The 16,922-nt window shown below is 35.5% G+C and overlaps 1 protein-coding gene across 2 annotated transcripts; it reads right to left on the bottom strand.

The window, feature by feature from the left end:
• Positions 1–7,872: 7,872 nt before the first annotated feature.
• Positions 7,873–15,606, bottom strand: LOC131594884 (probable acyl-activating enzyme 17, peroxisomal). 2 transcript variants are annotated; one of them, XM_058867088.1, is made up of 14 exons: positions 15,280–15,606; positions 15,053–15,182; positions 14,639–14,907; positions 12,831–13,035; positions 10,856–10,896; positions 10,618–10,743; positions 10,412–10,485; positions 10,023–10,243; positions 9,719–9,813; positions 9,397–9,613; positions 8,961–9,086; positions 8,793–8,891; positions 8,234–8,446; positions 7,873–8,147 (listed from the first exon to the last, which is right to left on the bottom strand). In XM_058867088.1, the coding sequence occupies exons 1-14, from the start codon at positions 15,537–15,539 to the stop codon at positions 8,037–8,039; spliced, it is 2,187 nt and encodes a 728-aa protein (XP_058723071.1). In that variant the 5' UTR covers positions 15,540–15,606; the 3' UTR covers positions 7,873–8,036. The 2 variants fall into 2 exon arrangements, 1 of the variants encoding a protein (XP_058723071.1); XR_009281587.1 differs by lacking the exon at positions 7,873–8,147 and having other exon boundaries at positions 8,309–8,446; positions 8,793–8,895.
• Positions 15,607–16,922: the final 1,316 nt, after the last annotated feature.

Below are 16,922 nucleotides of genomic sequence, written 5' to 3'. Positions count from 1 at the left end.
ATAATAACAAGTACAAATCACATGGATATCAAATCAACAAGTATATGGGGGTTATATTTACTCCAAGTTATCAACACTTACTCCCCATCTTGACTATTAATTCTTCTCAATCTAATGGTTAAAATTAATGAGTATTGATTTTCTCTCTCCACATTTAATTACTTATTATTTTTAATCATTAATTTTAACCCTCATTCAAAAATTTAAAACACTAACATGCGTGGAATTTGGCCACGAACCTAACCATATACTTAACACACATTTATTCAACCCGTAACAAAGAATTTCTGAGTTTTACTTAAGAACCCTAAAAATTCAAACTTAAATTAAATGATCATTTTTAACAATTAAGCCCTAAACGTTTAGGGCTTTTATTCCCTACATGTTTCTGAGCACAATGGTATCAAGAAATGCAAGAAACAAAGCTTAAAAGAGGAAGCACGAATTCAAGAAGGTTACCTCTGAAAATGGCTTCGAGCAAAGCAATATGAGGGACCTTGGAATGCCTCAAGTGTTCAGAAAGCTTCTATGAACCTTAGGGAAGCTTTTAGGATGCTTAAAACTCCTTGATTGTACCTGCAACTACAAACTCGAATCCCACTTGTAACTGAAAAAAGTTATGGTGAGTTAGCTATGGAGATGATGTTCCAGTTGCAAAACAGAAGTTTAGATAGCTTCTATATGATGTTTAGAAGCTATCAAACTCAAAAGGCCTCAAAACGCACGAGTAAAACTTGATTTCCAAACTTTGGTTCAAAGGTTCTTTAAAGTGAAAATTTGAAGGGTGATTTTGGATTGTAGGTGTTTGGCTTGTGTTTAGGGGTTATGGATAGCTTCCAAATGATAAATAGAAGCTATCAAAACAAGTGGTTTGGTTTGAAAAATGACAAGTTATGAGCTTAAAGAAAGCTTTAATGGAGGTTAAAAATTTATTTTTGGTTTGAGAGTGTTTGAAAGGCTAAGAGAGGTATGGACAGCTTCTAATTGATTTTTAGAAGTTGTTCAAACTCTTGTTGGACACCCAGAACTCTTAGAACACAGAATCACTATAAAAGTGAAAAGAAGAGAAAATGGAGAATTTCAAGTGACTATGGACTTGGAGAATTCCGGTGTAAGGGATGCAATGATCAATGCCCTCTATTTATAGGCAAGATTTAGGGTTTGTGGGAGGGAAAAATTCAGAAGTTTGAAGCTCACATGTGATCTTGTACCATGTTGCTTCTTTGTGAAGAAATGAGAAAATTATGGTTTCAATGGCAAGGTACAAGCATGCTTGGTTTCCTTGATCAGGTCTTTGGGCTTGCTTGTTGGTTTCAATTTGCTTTTTCTACAAAGGGGCAAAGTTAGAGGCTCAAGACAAGTTGACTTGTCAAAAAGCAATGCTTTACTAGAATGGAAGTCATAACTTTAGTCCATAAATGGCATGAATTTTGAACAAAGCTTAGAACACTTGGTCCATAGCTCAAAAGCAAGTGAAATCATCTGAGTTTGGTCATTTGAACAAGTTAAAATGGTTGTACTTGAGAGATTCCTTCAGATTTGCAAGGATTTTGGATTTGGTTCTTCACTTTCTTCATAAAACTTCTTCATTTCAAGTGTTCATGGTGCCATATTGACAAAATCATATCTCATGAATGGAGCCATGGATTTTCATGATACTTAGCTCTTTGGAAAACCCTTGCTACATAATTCAAATGAGTAGTTGAATGTTTCCTCAAACTCCTTTTGGATCATTGAGAAAAATGGCCATAAAGTTAAGAAAAAAATCCAAGTAAAACACTTGAAAAATTTTCTAAGTCTTTGAAAATTATCTTCTTAATTCCATATCTCTCAAAATAATCACTTTTTAAAAAAAGTTCCAATGTGATAAGTTGTTTGTTTTTCCAAGATCTACAACTTGCATGTTGGGAGTTTTTTGAGTTGTGTAGATGAAATTTTGAGATCCATGAACTAGGTCAAAATACACTTAAAAGAAAGTGATCTCTTTCAAGCTTAATACTTTAGAATCAGAAATACATCAGTTGAAGATAAGATCAAGAAACTTTCTCAAGAAAATTCAGTATAACATTTTGCTCAATAACTCATACATATCAAGAAGTTTGTACTATTCAAAAAGCTGTCTTCCACGCCACCACGTCAAAGCTGCAAGCTACAGGCTAAGGAAGTAACATGATCTATTATCCAACACCTCACATATATCCATTGGAAAGTAATCGTTGGATTTTAAGAAAAGACTTCTCTATCCTCTGAACGTCTCTTTCTCTTAAGACTATAAATGAAGATCAAGACTTCAGAAGAAATGTTGTTGATTGCCACTGAAATAGCCAAAGCTTCTGCAAGGTGAACAACCAAATATGCTGTTACCCAAAAAGCCAAAGCTAAGGATTTCTACTACAAGAGCCGAAGATGCTTCTAGAGAAAATTCTAAAAGCTAAAGAGGTTGTCCATCGCAAATGCTAAATCTACAATGCTACATCAATGCGAAGAAGTCGAAGCTCAATCAAAGCAAAGTAAAAGTGGTTGCAACATTATGAAGCTGAAGTTGAAGAGGACAAAGAAGTAATAGAACAAGATTACTACAAGATGAAACTCAACATTTTATCATAAAAATCTTTGTACAATCTTGTAAAAAGCAAGGTGTTGTTGCTCAGATCTTGCTCAATACTTTTGTGTTGCATGTACTTAAACATTTGTGTAATATGCTTTTTAGAAGCATTCTTGTAAACACAAACTGATAATCAATTTCTATTGATTGTTCCTTGAGTGACTAGTTTTAGTCTGTATACTCTAGAAGACGGTGACAGGTTTTCATTGTGGGAAATCTTCTTTAGGGGACCAGTTAAGTCAGAATTATTAAAGAAGTCGTTGATCATTATATCTCTTAGGAGACCAGTTGGGTCACAATTCTTAAGGGATCACTAACAGAATTAATCAATGTTTGATTGTTAGTCACCGGCAGTTGGCCCGTGCAATTGTAATCATTTCTATGATTAGTGGATTAAGTCCTTTTCTAAGGCAAAATTACCTTGGCGAGTGGACAGGACTAACCTTTTCTAAGGGGAGCCTGGATAAATGAACGTGTCATCTTTCTCTTTATTGCATACGCTAGTGTTTATCTAAACAAATATTTTTCTAAGAAGGGAAAAGTTTTAGAAACCTATTTTAAACCCCCATTTCTTGTGTTTCTTTCTACCTTTAGTGACCGTCTCTGATCAAGACCTCAATGGCATATTTGAGGTGGATGCAATCCTCTATAGTGTGCCAGTGGCTCTTGTGGAACTAGAAGTATTTGGATTTTTCAGTGTTAGGCTTGGTTGATGCCTGACAGAACTCTGTGTTGGCGCATTCAGACAAGATCCTTTCTTGGGAGGCAACTAGTAGAGTATAGTCGTGAAAACGACCAGTTAGACCCTTGTAGCCCAGGAGTCGCTGGGTCTGCCTTCTTTTTTCTTTTCTCCTCCCCAATTGGAGGTCAAGGCCTCGAGTGGTCTTTAGATTTCGAGGATTTCTCACTCTCTTGGTGCCTAGAGTCGCGGGCAGTGTTGGCCGCCTCCTTTTCCTCATATTGAATATAAGCCTGAGCCTTGAGGAAGAGGGTGTCTAGGGTGGCGGGAGTCTCGATGCCAACAGCTTTGGTGAAGTCGTTGTGAGGGTTCCGACCGTGCTCGAGGAGGTACTTCTATATATCGTCGGTCGAGAGACCTGGAATGCTTCTTTATTAAACCTCTCGATGTATGCTTTGAGAGATTCTTCCTTCCCCTGTATGATCACTTCGAGCGATGCCTCTGACTTTGGGTGACGATGAGAGGCCGTGAAGTGTCTGGAGAAGGTTCTTCCCAACTGTCTCCGAGATGTGATGGACCCGTCGGGTAGACTCTTGTACCAGGCCATGACCCCCTTCTTTAGAGTGTTGGGAACAACCTACACTTGATGGCGCCTCTAACGCCACAATAATCGAGCAATGCGTCGATATTTTCAATATGCTCGTCAGGGTCGATTGTACCGTCATAGGTGCCCAAACGGGGAGGCTTCTCCATCTCTTTAGGTAGTCGGGTAGCCATGATATCGAGGGAATAGAAGCCTCGAGGCTCATCGTCATTGCTAGAACCAGGAGAATGGGCAGAAGACGTACGGTGTCGGCGATCTCGGCAGGGAGATGAGCTTCTTGACCGGCCTTTTGGAGGTGCCCGTCGGGTCTCTGCTTGCGGGTTTTCGTTACATTTCGTGGACACATGAGAGAGCTGGCTGTGGCGGGGAGAGTTGCGATCACGCTTCTTGAAAGTCGGGGATTCTAGCTCTCCCCAGTTTGAACGGCGCTACTTAGGTCGTGGAGATGGGCTCCGGGACTGTTTTCGGTGTCTCCCCGAGGGAGATTTTGATTGGCTCTTCAATCCTCTCGTTTTGTTGGAGGATCATAGAGTTGATCTTGTCCAGCGCTTCGAATAAGGCTTCCGGATGGGATCATCCTTGGCCGATATAGGGATCTGCTAAGAGGATTCTGGCATGCTCACTAGGATTTTCTTTGTATGGCTATTGTCGGCATTTTGGGCGCCAAGATCAAGAGCATCATTCGAGGAGGGAGGTGCGGTGGCACCGCCTCTTTTCCGAGGGATTACGTCATCCATAAAAGGGTTGGCGATGCCAAGACTAGATTTGCGCTCGGGAGAGATAACAGTAGCGTGGGCATTGTGGTCGTCGTCGTGACTGGCCATGATATGATTCTTGAAGGTTGCTTTGGTCTTTAATTTATGAGGAGGAAAAAGATGGGGATAACAAGTATTCCTACAGATGGCGCCACTTATCTTACCGGTTGATCAGAACCAGAAGTGGACCAGAGACGTCTTACACAATGATGGTGATGAGGAGGAGGGGTGTACCTGCAAGGTACTCCAATGATCAAGTAAGTAGGGGCACGAATACGTGTGAATGTTTCTAGGATTTGAAAATGTGTTACCTGACCCTCTCAAATGAGAGGGTTTTTATATTATCCCCAGCGCTTGGCCATTGGTCCATATTTTGGGCTGGATCGTTGATCTACGCTCAAAACGCGTGACTGTCAGGATTCTAGAAGTATGTTTAAGAATTTTGTGGGATTGCCCTAACTAGCTGTTAGGAGGGCAGAGGCGAACTTTTGGACGGTAGAGGCACCCAGTGAGTAGAGGGTCATTTGTCCTCGACAGGGATGCAGAGCGGATGTCATGCTGTTGGTACAAATAAAGGTTTGGTTAAGGACAGCGATGTCGTGCTGTCCTCGGACTGGATGAGGGTGTGTCCTCGACATAGGGGCAGGAGGAAAAGGGGATTCCTTTACCCTTAGCTGGTTGGGCCAAGGCTATTGGCCAATCTGAGTGCATAAGTGGATTGGATCATGCCTAGCCATTGGACCTGTTCGGATCAATATATATATATATATATATATATATATATATATATATATATATATATATATATATATATATATATATATATATATATATATATATATATATATATATATATATATATATATATATATATATATATATATATATATATATATATATATATATATATATATGAGGGTTATATTTACTCCAAGAGTAAGTTATCAACACTTACTCCCCATCTTGACTATTAATTCTTCTCAATCTAATGGTTAAAATTAATGAGTATTGATCTAGATCATTGATTCTTTTCAATCTAGTGATTAAAAATAATAAGTAATTAAATGTGGAGAGAGAAAACTATATATATATATATATATATATATATATATATATATATATATATATATATATATATATATATATATATATATATATATATATATATATATGAGGAGGGATCAAATTACACCCGAAGAGTTACACCACGAGTTACACTCGTTCAATAACTACATCTCGAAATAATATTTTTTAAATTCAACCGTTGGATTGAAACATAATATCATATAGATCATTCCTATAAAGTTTGAGCTTAATCTATAATGATTTACTATGTCATTGAATAACATCAAAATTAACGTTATATGAAAGCTCATTTTGACGTTAATCTTTGGATATCTTGATGATATAGTAAATCATTATAGATTAAGCTCAAACTTTATAGGTATGATCTATATGATATTATGTTTCAATCCAACGGTTGAATTTAAAAAATATCATTTCGAGATGTAGTTATTGAACGAGTGTAACTCGTGGTGTAACTCTTCGGGTGTAATTTGATCCCTCCTCTATATATATATATATATATATATATATATATATATATATATATATATATATATATATATATATATATATATATATATCATTTACAACTCATAATTTCAAAGAAACTAAATATGTCTAGTTAAAAGTTTGACGAACATATAATAAGAAACAAATTATTCTCTAAATAATAGTATCGCGACTATTTTAACCGGGCGCAGTCGGCAAACATCTTGTTCCGGGTCTTTTTAGGTGGAGGGTTCTTAAAATAAATAGTTGTGTGGAGCTTAAAAGCTGTTAAACAAATGAAAAGTGTTCTAATTAATCAACATAGTGTTGGAGAGTTTGTGCCTCTTGGGTGATTCGAAAAGCTATAACACATTTGATAAAGGGTGGGATATCTTTAAATTAAAGGAATAGATAGAGTAAATAAAAAAGAAAAACAAAAGCATCTAATGCCATGAGCATCCTAAATCGTGATTCCTCAACACAAACATTATTATCCAACCAAAGTTGTGGCTCATATCGCCGCCTAATTGGCTTCTAACAAATCATCAAATTGGAAAAACAGAATAAATGACCAAACATAGACCATTGACTAAATAAAAATTCTTTGCTAAATGAATTATGGATCAACTTTTCGTCCCACTTTATTTTGTCATTCTTGATTCTTCAACGTGTACGCTGAATTGTAAAGACAATTGCCAATGTGGCTACACTGACTACTTCACACATGCAGCTACCGAGCAACGCTCACACTTTTAAGCAGAAAAACACACTCCCGGCGTGGTTTGCTTGTGGTACATTACCACAACTCCAACTTTTTGTTATTTAAACATCAGACTCACACAAACTAACTTAACAGCTCATAGCTAATTCTATTAACACACGTTTCATTTTTCTTCATTCTCAACCAAAATGGTGTTAATTTCTTTAGCCATTGATCCAAGGAGTGTTATGCATGCATGCGGCGATAGTGAATTGTTTTGTTATACATCCGTAGCTTGCAGTGAAGAAGATTATCACAACAGGGAAGGTGATGATGACGATGATGGCGATTATGACTATGCTCCTGCGGCATAAACTTTTTTGTATTACCTGACTATAGTATTAACAAAATGTCTGCTCCAAATTAACCAAGGCTAGGTATTTTGCTCCCAGAATACTGTGACCAACCATGTATTGAGATCCTTTATTTATTTTGATTCCTAACAGCACACTTGTTATGGGTTTATAATTCATTCTCCGCCATATGGATTACTTATTTGTATTAAAAGCTATCATCCACTATCATATATAACTTGCTAAAACTGAAATTTTACGACAATGTTTGTCATGCATGATGTTGAGTTGATTAACAACCTGCTGCCCTTCACCAAAACCCTCAAGAATGTGACTACTTCTTTCAAACTATGTAAAAAAACACAGAAACCAAATTCAGTGACTGAGAAACTAAGTGTGGCAGAGCTATGCATTGATTTACAGCTGTTGACAAAGTTCACACATTTCATATGGTAGAAGGATACAACTACTGCAGAATGAACACAGTAGTGATAATTGGAGATTACAACCTTCTGTCGGTCGTCCATGGCAAAGCAATGCTCTTATTCTATATGTCACTCTGATACCATGTTAGCAATCAAAAGAAGAAGGAAAAAAACGGCAAAGGATTGAAAGCTTGAGAGACAGTAAAACTCTAACGGTGGTTTTATTATTATAAAAGATACATAAGGGTATTTAAACCCCATTATTCTGTAATATAATAGCAACAGACTAACTTACAAGTAACAGAAACTAGCAACAAAATATAGGAGACAGCTAACAGAAGCTAATCACCCAGTAATAACATTATATTTTAGAACTTTGGCTATTTTCCGTAAGTTGCTGCCGCAAAACCCTTCTCATAACCTTGTTTGATGCCGTCCTTGGAAGAGATGCCACTGGTACTACTCGAGAGACCTAACACAATCAAGCATTTATTTATTTAGAATACTAAACTATACTGTGATAATGAACTTCATGAATATAAAGAAATTATTCAGTACCCTGAATAATGGATTTAGTGTTTTTTGGAGAGCTGAATTAAAAGACATCTTCAATTTCTGTAAATCTTGTGCTGTGACATTTGAGTTCTTTAACACAGCAGCTATAGCCAACAGCTCCGGCCCACCACCAGAAGGCGGTATCCCAATTGCAGCTGTTTCCACAATATTACTATCTACTCCATTGCATATGCGTTCAATCTCAACCGAACTCACCTATCCAAACAGCATGAAAATGTCAGAGCATGCTGATAAAGTAGAAAGCACATGCACTCGAATAGAGAAATTGGTTTGTTAACAAATATAATCAAAATAAATTTGATAATCAATAATTGTACAAAAAGAAAACTTTAAGTAAAGGGGCTGAACAACATGAAATGAAAGCTATAAGCTAGCTGACAGCTGAAAATAGTCTGTGTTGATGTATTTAATGAAGCTTAATTTCACATAATAATTGAGATCCCTATGCCAATGAGGCGTCCATCTTTCTTTCATTACATTTATATATTACCAAATTTAGACAACAAAGTGAAGGAAAAAATATCAAGGTAAAATATTTTACCTTAATTCCTCCAAGGTTCATTGTATCATCGGCACGACCATGTGCATGATAGTATCCTCTAGCTGTACGCTCAAATACATCTCCATGCCTCCGTAAAACCTGACTAGAGAAACGCAACTGTAAATATTCAGAAATCCCAAATATTATAGAGGAGAATGGTATACCTACCTTTCCATTCCAAAGAGCCATTCCCTTGAAATAGACACCATAATGATCAGCATTCAGCAATGCATTTGATGCCCCAAGCATAAGGGAGCCAAGAGCTAACTCACCTATTCCTGGAACATTTTGTGGCTGTAATAATAGAAAAGCAGATCGAACTTTAGTTTACAAATTTAATCAGAGCATTCGTTTGTTTGAGTCGCAGAGATCATTTGAATGTTTAGAAGTTTGGTAGACAAAGGATGAAAACTTTCAGAGCAGACAATACATAGAATTTCAGTTGTCTTTGCATGTGCAATGATAATTATATGGTAGTGATAAAGGTTTGTCATAAGACTCATAACTAAGTAAAAAATCAGATTTATGTCACTTGAGCATGCAAGACCTGCATATAGTTAACTAGCGCATTATTCAAAAGTAAAGTCGAATGAATAGCACTTACAATAGGATGCCCATCTTCACCTAGAATAAACAAATTGCAGCACATAGCTGGTGTGCTAAAAGCAGCTAATGATTGAGCCTGCAGTAATGATCCAGTGACGAATGCACCCCCAATCTCTGTACCACCACAATATTCAATGATAGGCTGGTAATGACCTCTTCCCATCAGCCACAGATATTCATCTACATTAGAAGCTTCTCCGGTGGATGCAAAGCAACTACATTTAACACAATAATTCCAACCAGTTACTGCATAATCATCAACGGCATTCACCTTCATGTGGTACTAAGTGTAGTAGGGTAGTAGATTAAACAGTGCTCACCGGATAGCAGACCAATCATAGCCAGATGTGGAATTTGCATTTCTCCAGCTCCGTACAAGACTTGGAATCACGCCGAGCATTGTTACTTTAGCATCCTAAACAGGGCACAATATCACTCAGTATGAATAAAACTACATAATATGTTGAAAAGTATGCCTTGATTGCGGTCTGCTCCTCGGCACCATAATTGCTGCAATTTTGGACTGCCTTCATTGCAGCCTCCAGCACCTTCATTGTACTGGGTATGAGGCAAGATAAGATATGAAAAGAGTTTAAAATTTATAGCAGGATGGTTTTATTATACCTGTACAAACTTGGCAAAGCCAGACCCAAGCGGGGATCCATTATACAAAGCCATTGAAGCTCCATTTAGCAATGATGCATATACTAGCCATGGCCCCATCATCCATCCAAGATTAGTGGGCCAGCAAACTACATCACCTATACGAACATCCAAGTGGCACCATGCATCTGCAGCAGCTTTTAGTGGTGTAATATTGGTCCATGGAATAGCCTTTGGATCACCTATACCAAGAGGTCAAATGACAACGAAATTCATCCCAGATTAATGAATTGAATGAAGTCTTGGCATTTTACTAATGTTATTTTTACCCCAATATTGTGTCAATACAAATGATTTGATCTAAATACTCCTGTGTAAGATTTCAGGAGAAAATTCAAATTTTAACTTGCCTGTTGTTCCAGAAGAAAAGAGAATGTTTGTAAATGTTTCTACTGGTTGTTCCACAGCTATGAATTCCTTGCCTCTGAATGTTACATGATAACAAATGAGAACGGGAATTGAAAAATGTTGAAAGGATCAAAGGCAAATCACCTGCCAATGATTTCTTATTTCATATATTGCATATCTATAAGTATATCATAATTGAAGTGCATACTTTATTTTATTGACTCTCTCCAAAAAATCACACCAAGAAAAGTCCCCATTGCGCAGTTTCATGCTAAATTCAGAGCCTCTAGTTGGGATAACTATTGCCATAGGAGATTGTGCTTCCACAATTCTACTGCATTTGGGAAGCAAATCAAGTAACAATGTGAGATAACAATTTACTGATAAATAAAGGAGACAACTCAACTAGATGGTTACTTTACGAAACAGTTAAAAGAGACTTTCACCTGTAAAGAGGGAGGGCTTTATCGCCACGAAGTATGAGATCCTGATAAATAAAAAGAGGGGAATGAGAATAAAGAATAAACAGAAAAAAGTAAATAACTACGAAAATGTTACTGGTCGCATAATTGGCACCTGACAGTGCCAATAATAATTGACATATCAAGAAATGGACTGGTTTAAACATGTTGAAACTATTTAAATTTAGATATGGAAGAATATCAAGAAAGAGAGTAAATAATATAAAGTTGATATCGATTATGTAAAGGACATGAAAATATAAAAGTTTTAACTCCTAATTATACTAGATTCCTGATCCTAATTAAATAATTGAACAAATTTTGAACTATAATGAAAGTTGCAAACCACTACACATAAGCCATTTAAAATACTCTATTCATTCCTGGATACAATTATGATATTTGGCGATATTTTATTATAGCTATTTAAATCTTACCCCTCAAACTAAAGCTTACTAAGATTTTAGATCTTTTAAAGATAAGCAGCACTATTGGAAGGATAAATCATCACGATGACTGGGATAATTCTGAAGAACTAGTTGGTATTAACATGAAAGAAGAGTCTTCAGTAGAATGATAACAAGTTGAAAACTCTTGGCATGTAATTATGAACAGAAAGAAAAAAATTTAAAATTCATCAAGAACAATAACAATAATTGTGAGATTCATCAAAAACTCTTGTAACAAAGGGCTTGTGAGTCATGACTCATAACCAAAAAATAATAACCAATTGTAAGAGAAACCACCACTAGCATGATTCATCGAATGAGAAAGAATCAATTGGCAAGAAAGGAGTAGCATAACAATCACCTTCCATGTTTTCTAACCTCAATACATTTCAAAATAACTAAATAGTAACAAAAATAGAGACTAAACTGCAATGGCTAAAGAAAAAAAAAAGGGAAATCAAAATATTTTGGTGCTATTTTTTGTCACTATTTTATCTACTGTATGGCTTTTTGAAATGCTAACAAAACAATGAGGTAGACAAAGAAAGAAAGTCGCACTAATGAATCATATAAGTGATTACTTCTGTAGTTAACTCATTTTGGTAAAGAATTCTTTCTCGCTGATGAATCATACTAGCAGTGACTTAAGTCACTTATTACTTTCACTAGCCCAATGCAGTGTAACCCAATCACTTGTCCAAAAGTGACACTGCATTATATTAGTTATTTTTCCCCTTAAGTGCGTTTAAATAAATGCTTAGCTTAAGCAGGACTACAAAAATAGTTTAAGCTATCTCATAATATCATCTTTTTATCTAAGAATAAATAATCTTAGGTGATCTCTTAGGAGTGATGCCCACTTGCCAAGATTCATCACATTTCATTATTTGTTTCCCCATTAAGGTAGGATTAGGAATAATACTAGTAAAATAAGGTTAGTACCTTGAATTTGTGTCGCATCAAACCAATATCAATTTCATATTATTCAATCCTTATTCTCTCTTCCGTTCTTGTTCTACCTAAAATCAGAGTTATCAATCTCAAATAGCGGAGCGGCCAATCCCAAAATGGGATAGCGGGATAACCGCTATTTACTATTTTTTAGGCTAGTTATGGGAATAATCTATAAAATATATATTAAATGTAAAACAAACAAATAAAAGAGGAAGAAGGGGAATAGAGTTATTAAATGACGATTACTTGGAAAAACAAAGGTATTGAAAAACATATGTATAATCAAACCATATTAATTTAAGGGTAAATCTGGGTTTTGGTGTTCAAAACAGTTCAAAATCACTCGGGCCGGGAAGAGCCCCGCTCCCGCTATCCGCTAAAAATCAAATAGCAAAGGTTCACCGCTCTGGGCCGCTATCCCGGGATAGCGCCGATATCGTTCGCTATCAATAACTCTGCCTAAAATCCCAATAGTTTCAACACTAATAAACATATTTAGTTGAGAAGTCTACAAAGAGGAAAAGAGACAAGTCGTAAAAAGATATTAGGGATTAAACCTGAGTAAATATGAGTTTTGCATTTGATATTTTAAGCCTGGTTGATATTTCACGTGCTGCGAAACTATCAGCTATCGATACAACAACATAACCTGCAAGAACGATAGCTAGGTAGATGACCACAGATTTACTATTCATTGGCATATCAATCGCAATTGCGGAGCCTTTCTCCAGACCCAGTGATTGAAGAGCATAGGCAACTAACCTACAAAGTAACAGAAGCAACTTAGTTTCTTTTTGCTTTTTCAAAATTTGAAACTAGAAAGGCTAATTATATTCACTAATCACACTAATGCAACATTTCAAATAAAAAATACACCTTAAAATCTACCACAAATCGAAAAACTGTGGTATAAATCTACCACCTATATTTTCTGGCACAATTTGGTTAAGCTAACAACTTCAAAATAACTTCTATCTATCTCGGATAGTGGATTGTAGCGGCCAACCACAACAAAAATGCTATAACGGAAACCCCAATGCTTGAATTTTAAGATTCATTTTTTGGAATTTTCGATCTCATTCTGATGTGCAATACTAACTTGCCACGACAACCATTATTCTGGCCACTATAGCAGTTGCTAAAGCTGTTACAATAAACTGTTTCGCTACTTTGTTTCCTATACAAGCTAGATATCGGGCCGGTACATCACTATGGCATGCTATTGACAGTACTGCATCAAATAAACGTTAAAAAGCATTTAAAGTGTGTGTCCGTCTCAGAAAAGTAGAAACTTGCACTGTCCTTTAGATATGCATACCTGGCTTGCAAAATCTTATTAAGTTTGGGAACTGGAGCATAAAGTAACTGTCTATTTTCGTTAGTACAATTGGTCGAAACAAAAATCTTCCCATTTATAAGCCATAAGCTTACACTTTATACTCTGGTAGTGCAGTACTATCAGCCAACTGTTTCAACTTGTAAGCTCTCATTAAAGTTAAGTTTTAAGGTCAAGAATAAAGACAATAGATGATATACTAAACATATTTTATGTCTTGGCAAAAAACAAATTCAGACAGTAGATTTACACAGGAAGTTCAACAACTTGAGATGGTCCTAGGTAGATTGATTAATTCAAAACAAATTGATAGAAATTGTAATGGCACTAAAAATGGATGACAAAGCCAGGACCCAAATCTCCTGTTAAAATGGTGGGCACTGTAAAACTAAGAACCGTCAAGGAAATGGAGAATGAAAGGAAACAATAGAACTGAGAGCTGAAACTAACAGACATACCCAATGCTTCCCCAATCCTGCGATGCCTCACTATTATTCTCTACTCCCTACTTATTCATGCCCTTGTCCTCATATCTTTTGTTGTAGGCTGTATATCCACCGTTTTATGGAGTTTGTTTTCTTCCTTACATCTAGTTGTATCCTTTTTTGCTTGAACTTATAAGTGTGTGTGATTAATCTCCTATTTGGTAGGGTACTAGGGTTAAGCTTAATGAATGATATATAAGAAATGTGACTCTTGTATGCAGTGCCTAAAAGTTTTAGTTTTTTACGAAGATGTGGTGTTTCCCCAACTCATTTTCTCCTCTCATGATCATGAATAGCCTCCCTCAATCCATTCTTCTTCAACTGCCCTCTCTCTTGTCTAACAAACATGTGTTAAAGCAACGCTTGCCAGATACCATCTAGAGAGGAAGTGCATACCTCGTTCTTACAAAAGAGGGTATAATAGAGAAATTTAAAAAATCTACTTACAAGTACCATGAATAACCATAGATATATGCGTTGAACAATTCATAGCGACATCAAGTAAAAAATTTAATAATAAATAGATAGGGCATTTGCTGCATACCAAACCTCTTGCCGCAATTCCTCAAGTGTCATTCGTTGAAGAGGGAGATCATCATGCAATTCATCACGCCATATTATTACCGTGTCACTCAAAGTTCTTTTGCCTTTCAAATTCAAGCAATTCAGTGCAGGATTAATGGATGCTCCGGGAAACCATTGACCACTCGGGTAAGAAGATGAACCGTCCTCACTGAGATTCTCACTTAAGATGCATTCAGGTGGTTTAGAAAACGATATGTTCATTTCATCCAGCATAGTTTTCCAATAAACCTGAAACAATACACAATAACAATACTACAACAACAACAACAACAAAGCCTTTTATCCCAGTAAGTAGGGTTGGCTTCATGAAAAATACAAAGCAATAGAAAACGTTAAAAAAGCAAAATAAATATTAAGATTATGTTGGATGGACCTCTGGGTTTGAGAGTGAAAATTTGTGGAAATCAGCAAAGCTAGTAATTGGATCTTTATAGGATGATCCCAGAAACTCTTTGCCTCTCCTCTCCAGTAACCGACCAACATTGGTGAAACTAACACTTTTCCTGATCACAAATAAAACCAAATGGAGTTCATTAATTTTACTTGAAATATATTTTCAATTTTTGATCACTCAATTAATACATGAGAGAACGAGCATACGGGTCGGGTAACCAAGCGGGTGGGTCGGGACCATAGTCCTTGAAGCAACCGTAGTAGAGCATCTGATGAAACTCGAAAGGTAGTTGTGGGTCGAGGACGTTGGTGGTGATGTTCTGCCACGTGGCAGGCGTATCAGCTCCATGAATTCCAATTAATTCTGTGAGACGCTGGTGGAGAGCTGCAGCGCGGTCTGCTGCAATTCCAAGGGATTCAATATCCGAAACAGTTATAGAAGATAAGGATTTGTAATCCATATTCATAACTCACTACAATTTTCTACACTCTTTCTCTAATTCTTCTAATCTAAATTTCAAAACTAAATTATCCGATTACGTTTTGTTTATAATAAAAAGATATAGATGAAGTTCAATGCTGACGAGTCTACAGTAGGCATTATTTCCAAATAAGAAAACATTTTTAAAATTAATTAATTATTTTAATTTTTAATACATTAAATATAAATATTTTCAATGAAATTGAAACATACATTTTTATTTCTTAAAAAAATTAATTATTTTATTTTTAATGCATTGAATATAAATATTTTTAATAAAACATATCTTTTTAGACATTCCTTACTATTTTTCATAAATAAAATATATGATTTATAGTTTTATACCAGATATAATAATGATAAATAAATTATTAAAAAAAAGCAATAAATGGAACAATCACTATCGGACAAATACTGACATAATCACGCCACCCATCCATGACCCATGACAAAAGCCAAGCAGAATGTTGCAATGTTCAATCTTCAACTACTTTGTGCGCAACCCAAGAATAAAAATATAATAAATAAAATGGTTTGCTTCTTTTTACCTTCTTTTTATTTATTACTCCGTATTTATGTTGAAGCAATTGTTTTCTAAATAAAAAATAATATTGTTGTAGAATAGAGGTTGATTTCTATAAAAACGCTTCTTTTTTTTTTTACATGTACTGTATATAATAAAGCTAAAAAGCAGCATGCTTCGAGTGATCATGTCATATTGATGAATATTTCACACATTTTGCATTGGAACTTTTCATGAATGGATTGTCTCTTGCTTTTTTTTCTTCACGTTCATAGGTCATAAAAGAATAATGAACTAGCAGATTTATAGAAAGAGAATAGAATCTAGGTTAAGATTAGTGCTGAAGGGAGTGCAGCACAGAAAAAATGTAGAGGATATCCGAACTTTTCCCTTACGCATTTATCAACATCAACAAAAAATGAAAAATGTGAGTGAAGGGGAATAAAATGAAAAAAATACAGGTGATTATGAGAGAAAAAGTGATTTTTAAAAAACTATAGAAGGGGGAGAAATTAAACAAGTTAATTAAATAAATAAAATAAAATAAGATAAATGAAATAAATTAAAATAAAAGAGAAAGAATGAGGAAATTTTTTGTAATACAAAATATAATTTCAAAAAATAAAATAAAATAAAAGAGAGTGAATGAAACGAATTAATAAAATTTATTAAAATTTATGCAATAATAATAAATTATATATTTTTATATTATTGTCGAATTTAAAAGTTAACTGAGAATCATATGATAGTTCTTGAAGTTGTAAGACTAGAGTGGCTCATGCGGGTGAGGTGTGAGTTAGATGTGGAGGTGAACTATGGGAATTTGCAAATGCCTTCTAAGTTTGG

The sequence above is a fragment of the Vicia villosa genome, linkage group LG4 (genome assembly GCF_029867415.1).
Source record: "Vicia villosa cultivar HV-30 ecotype Madison, WI linkage group LG4, Vvil1.0, whole genome shotgun sequence".
NCBI lineage: Eukaryota > Viridiplantae > Streptophyta > Magnoliopsida > Fabales > Fabaceae > Vicia > Vicia villosa.
The sequence above is the reverse complement of the archived record's forward strand: the minus strand, read 5'-3'. Positions and strand labels throughout refer to the sequence as shown.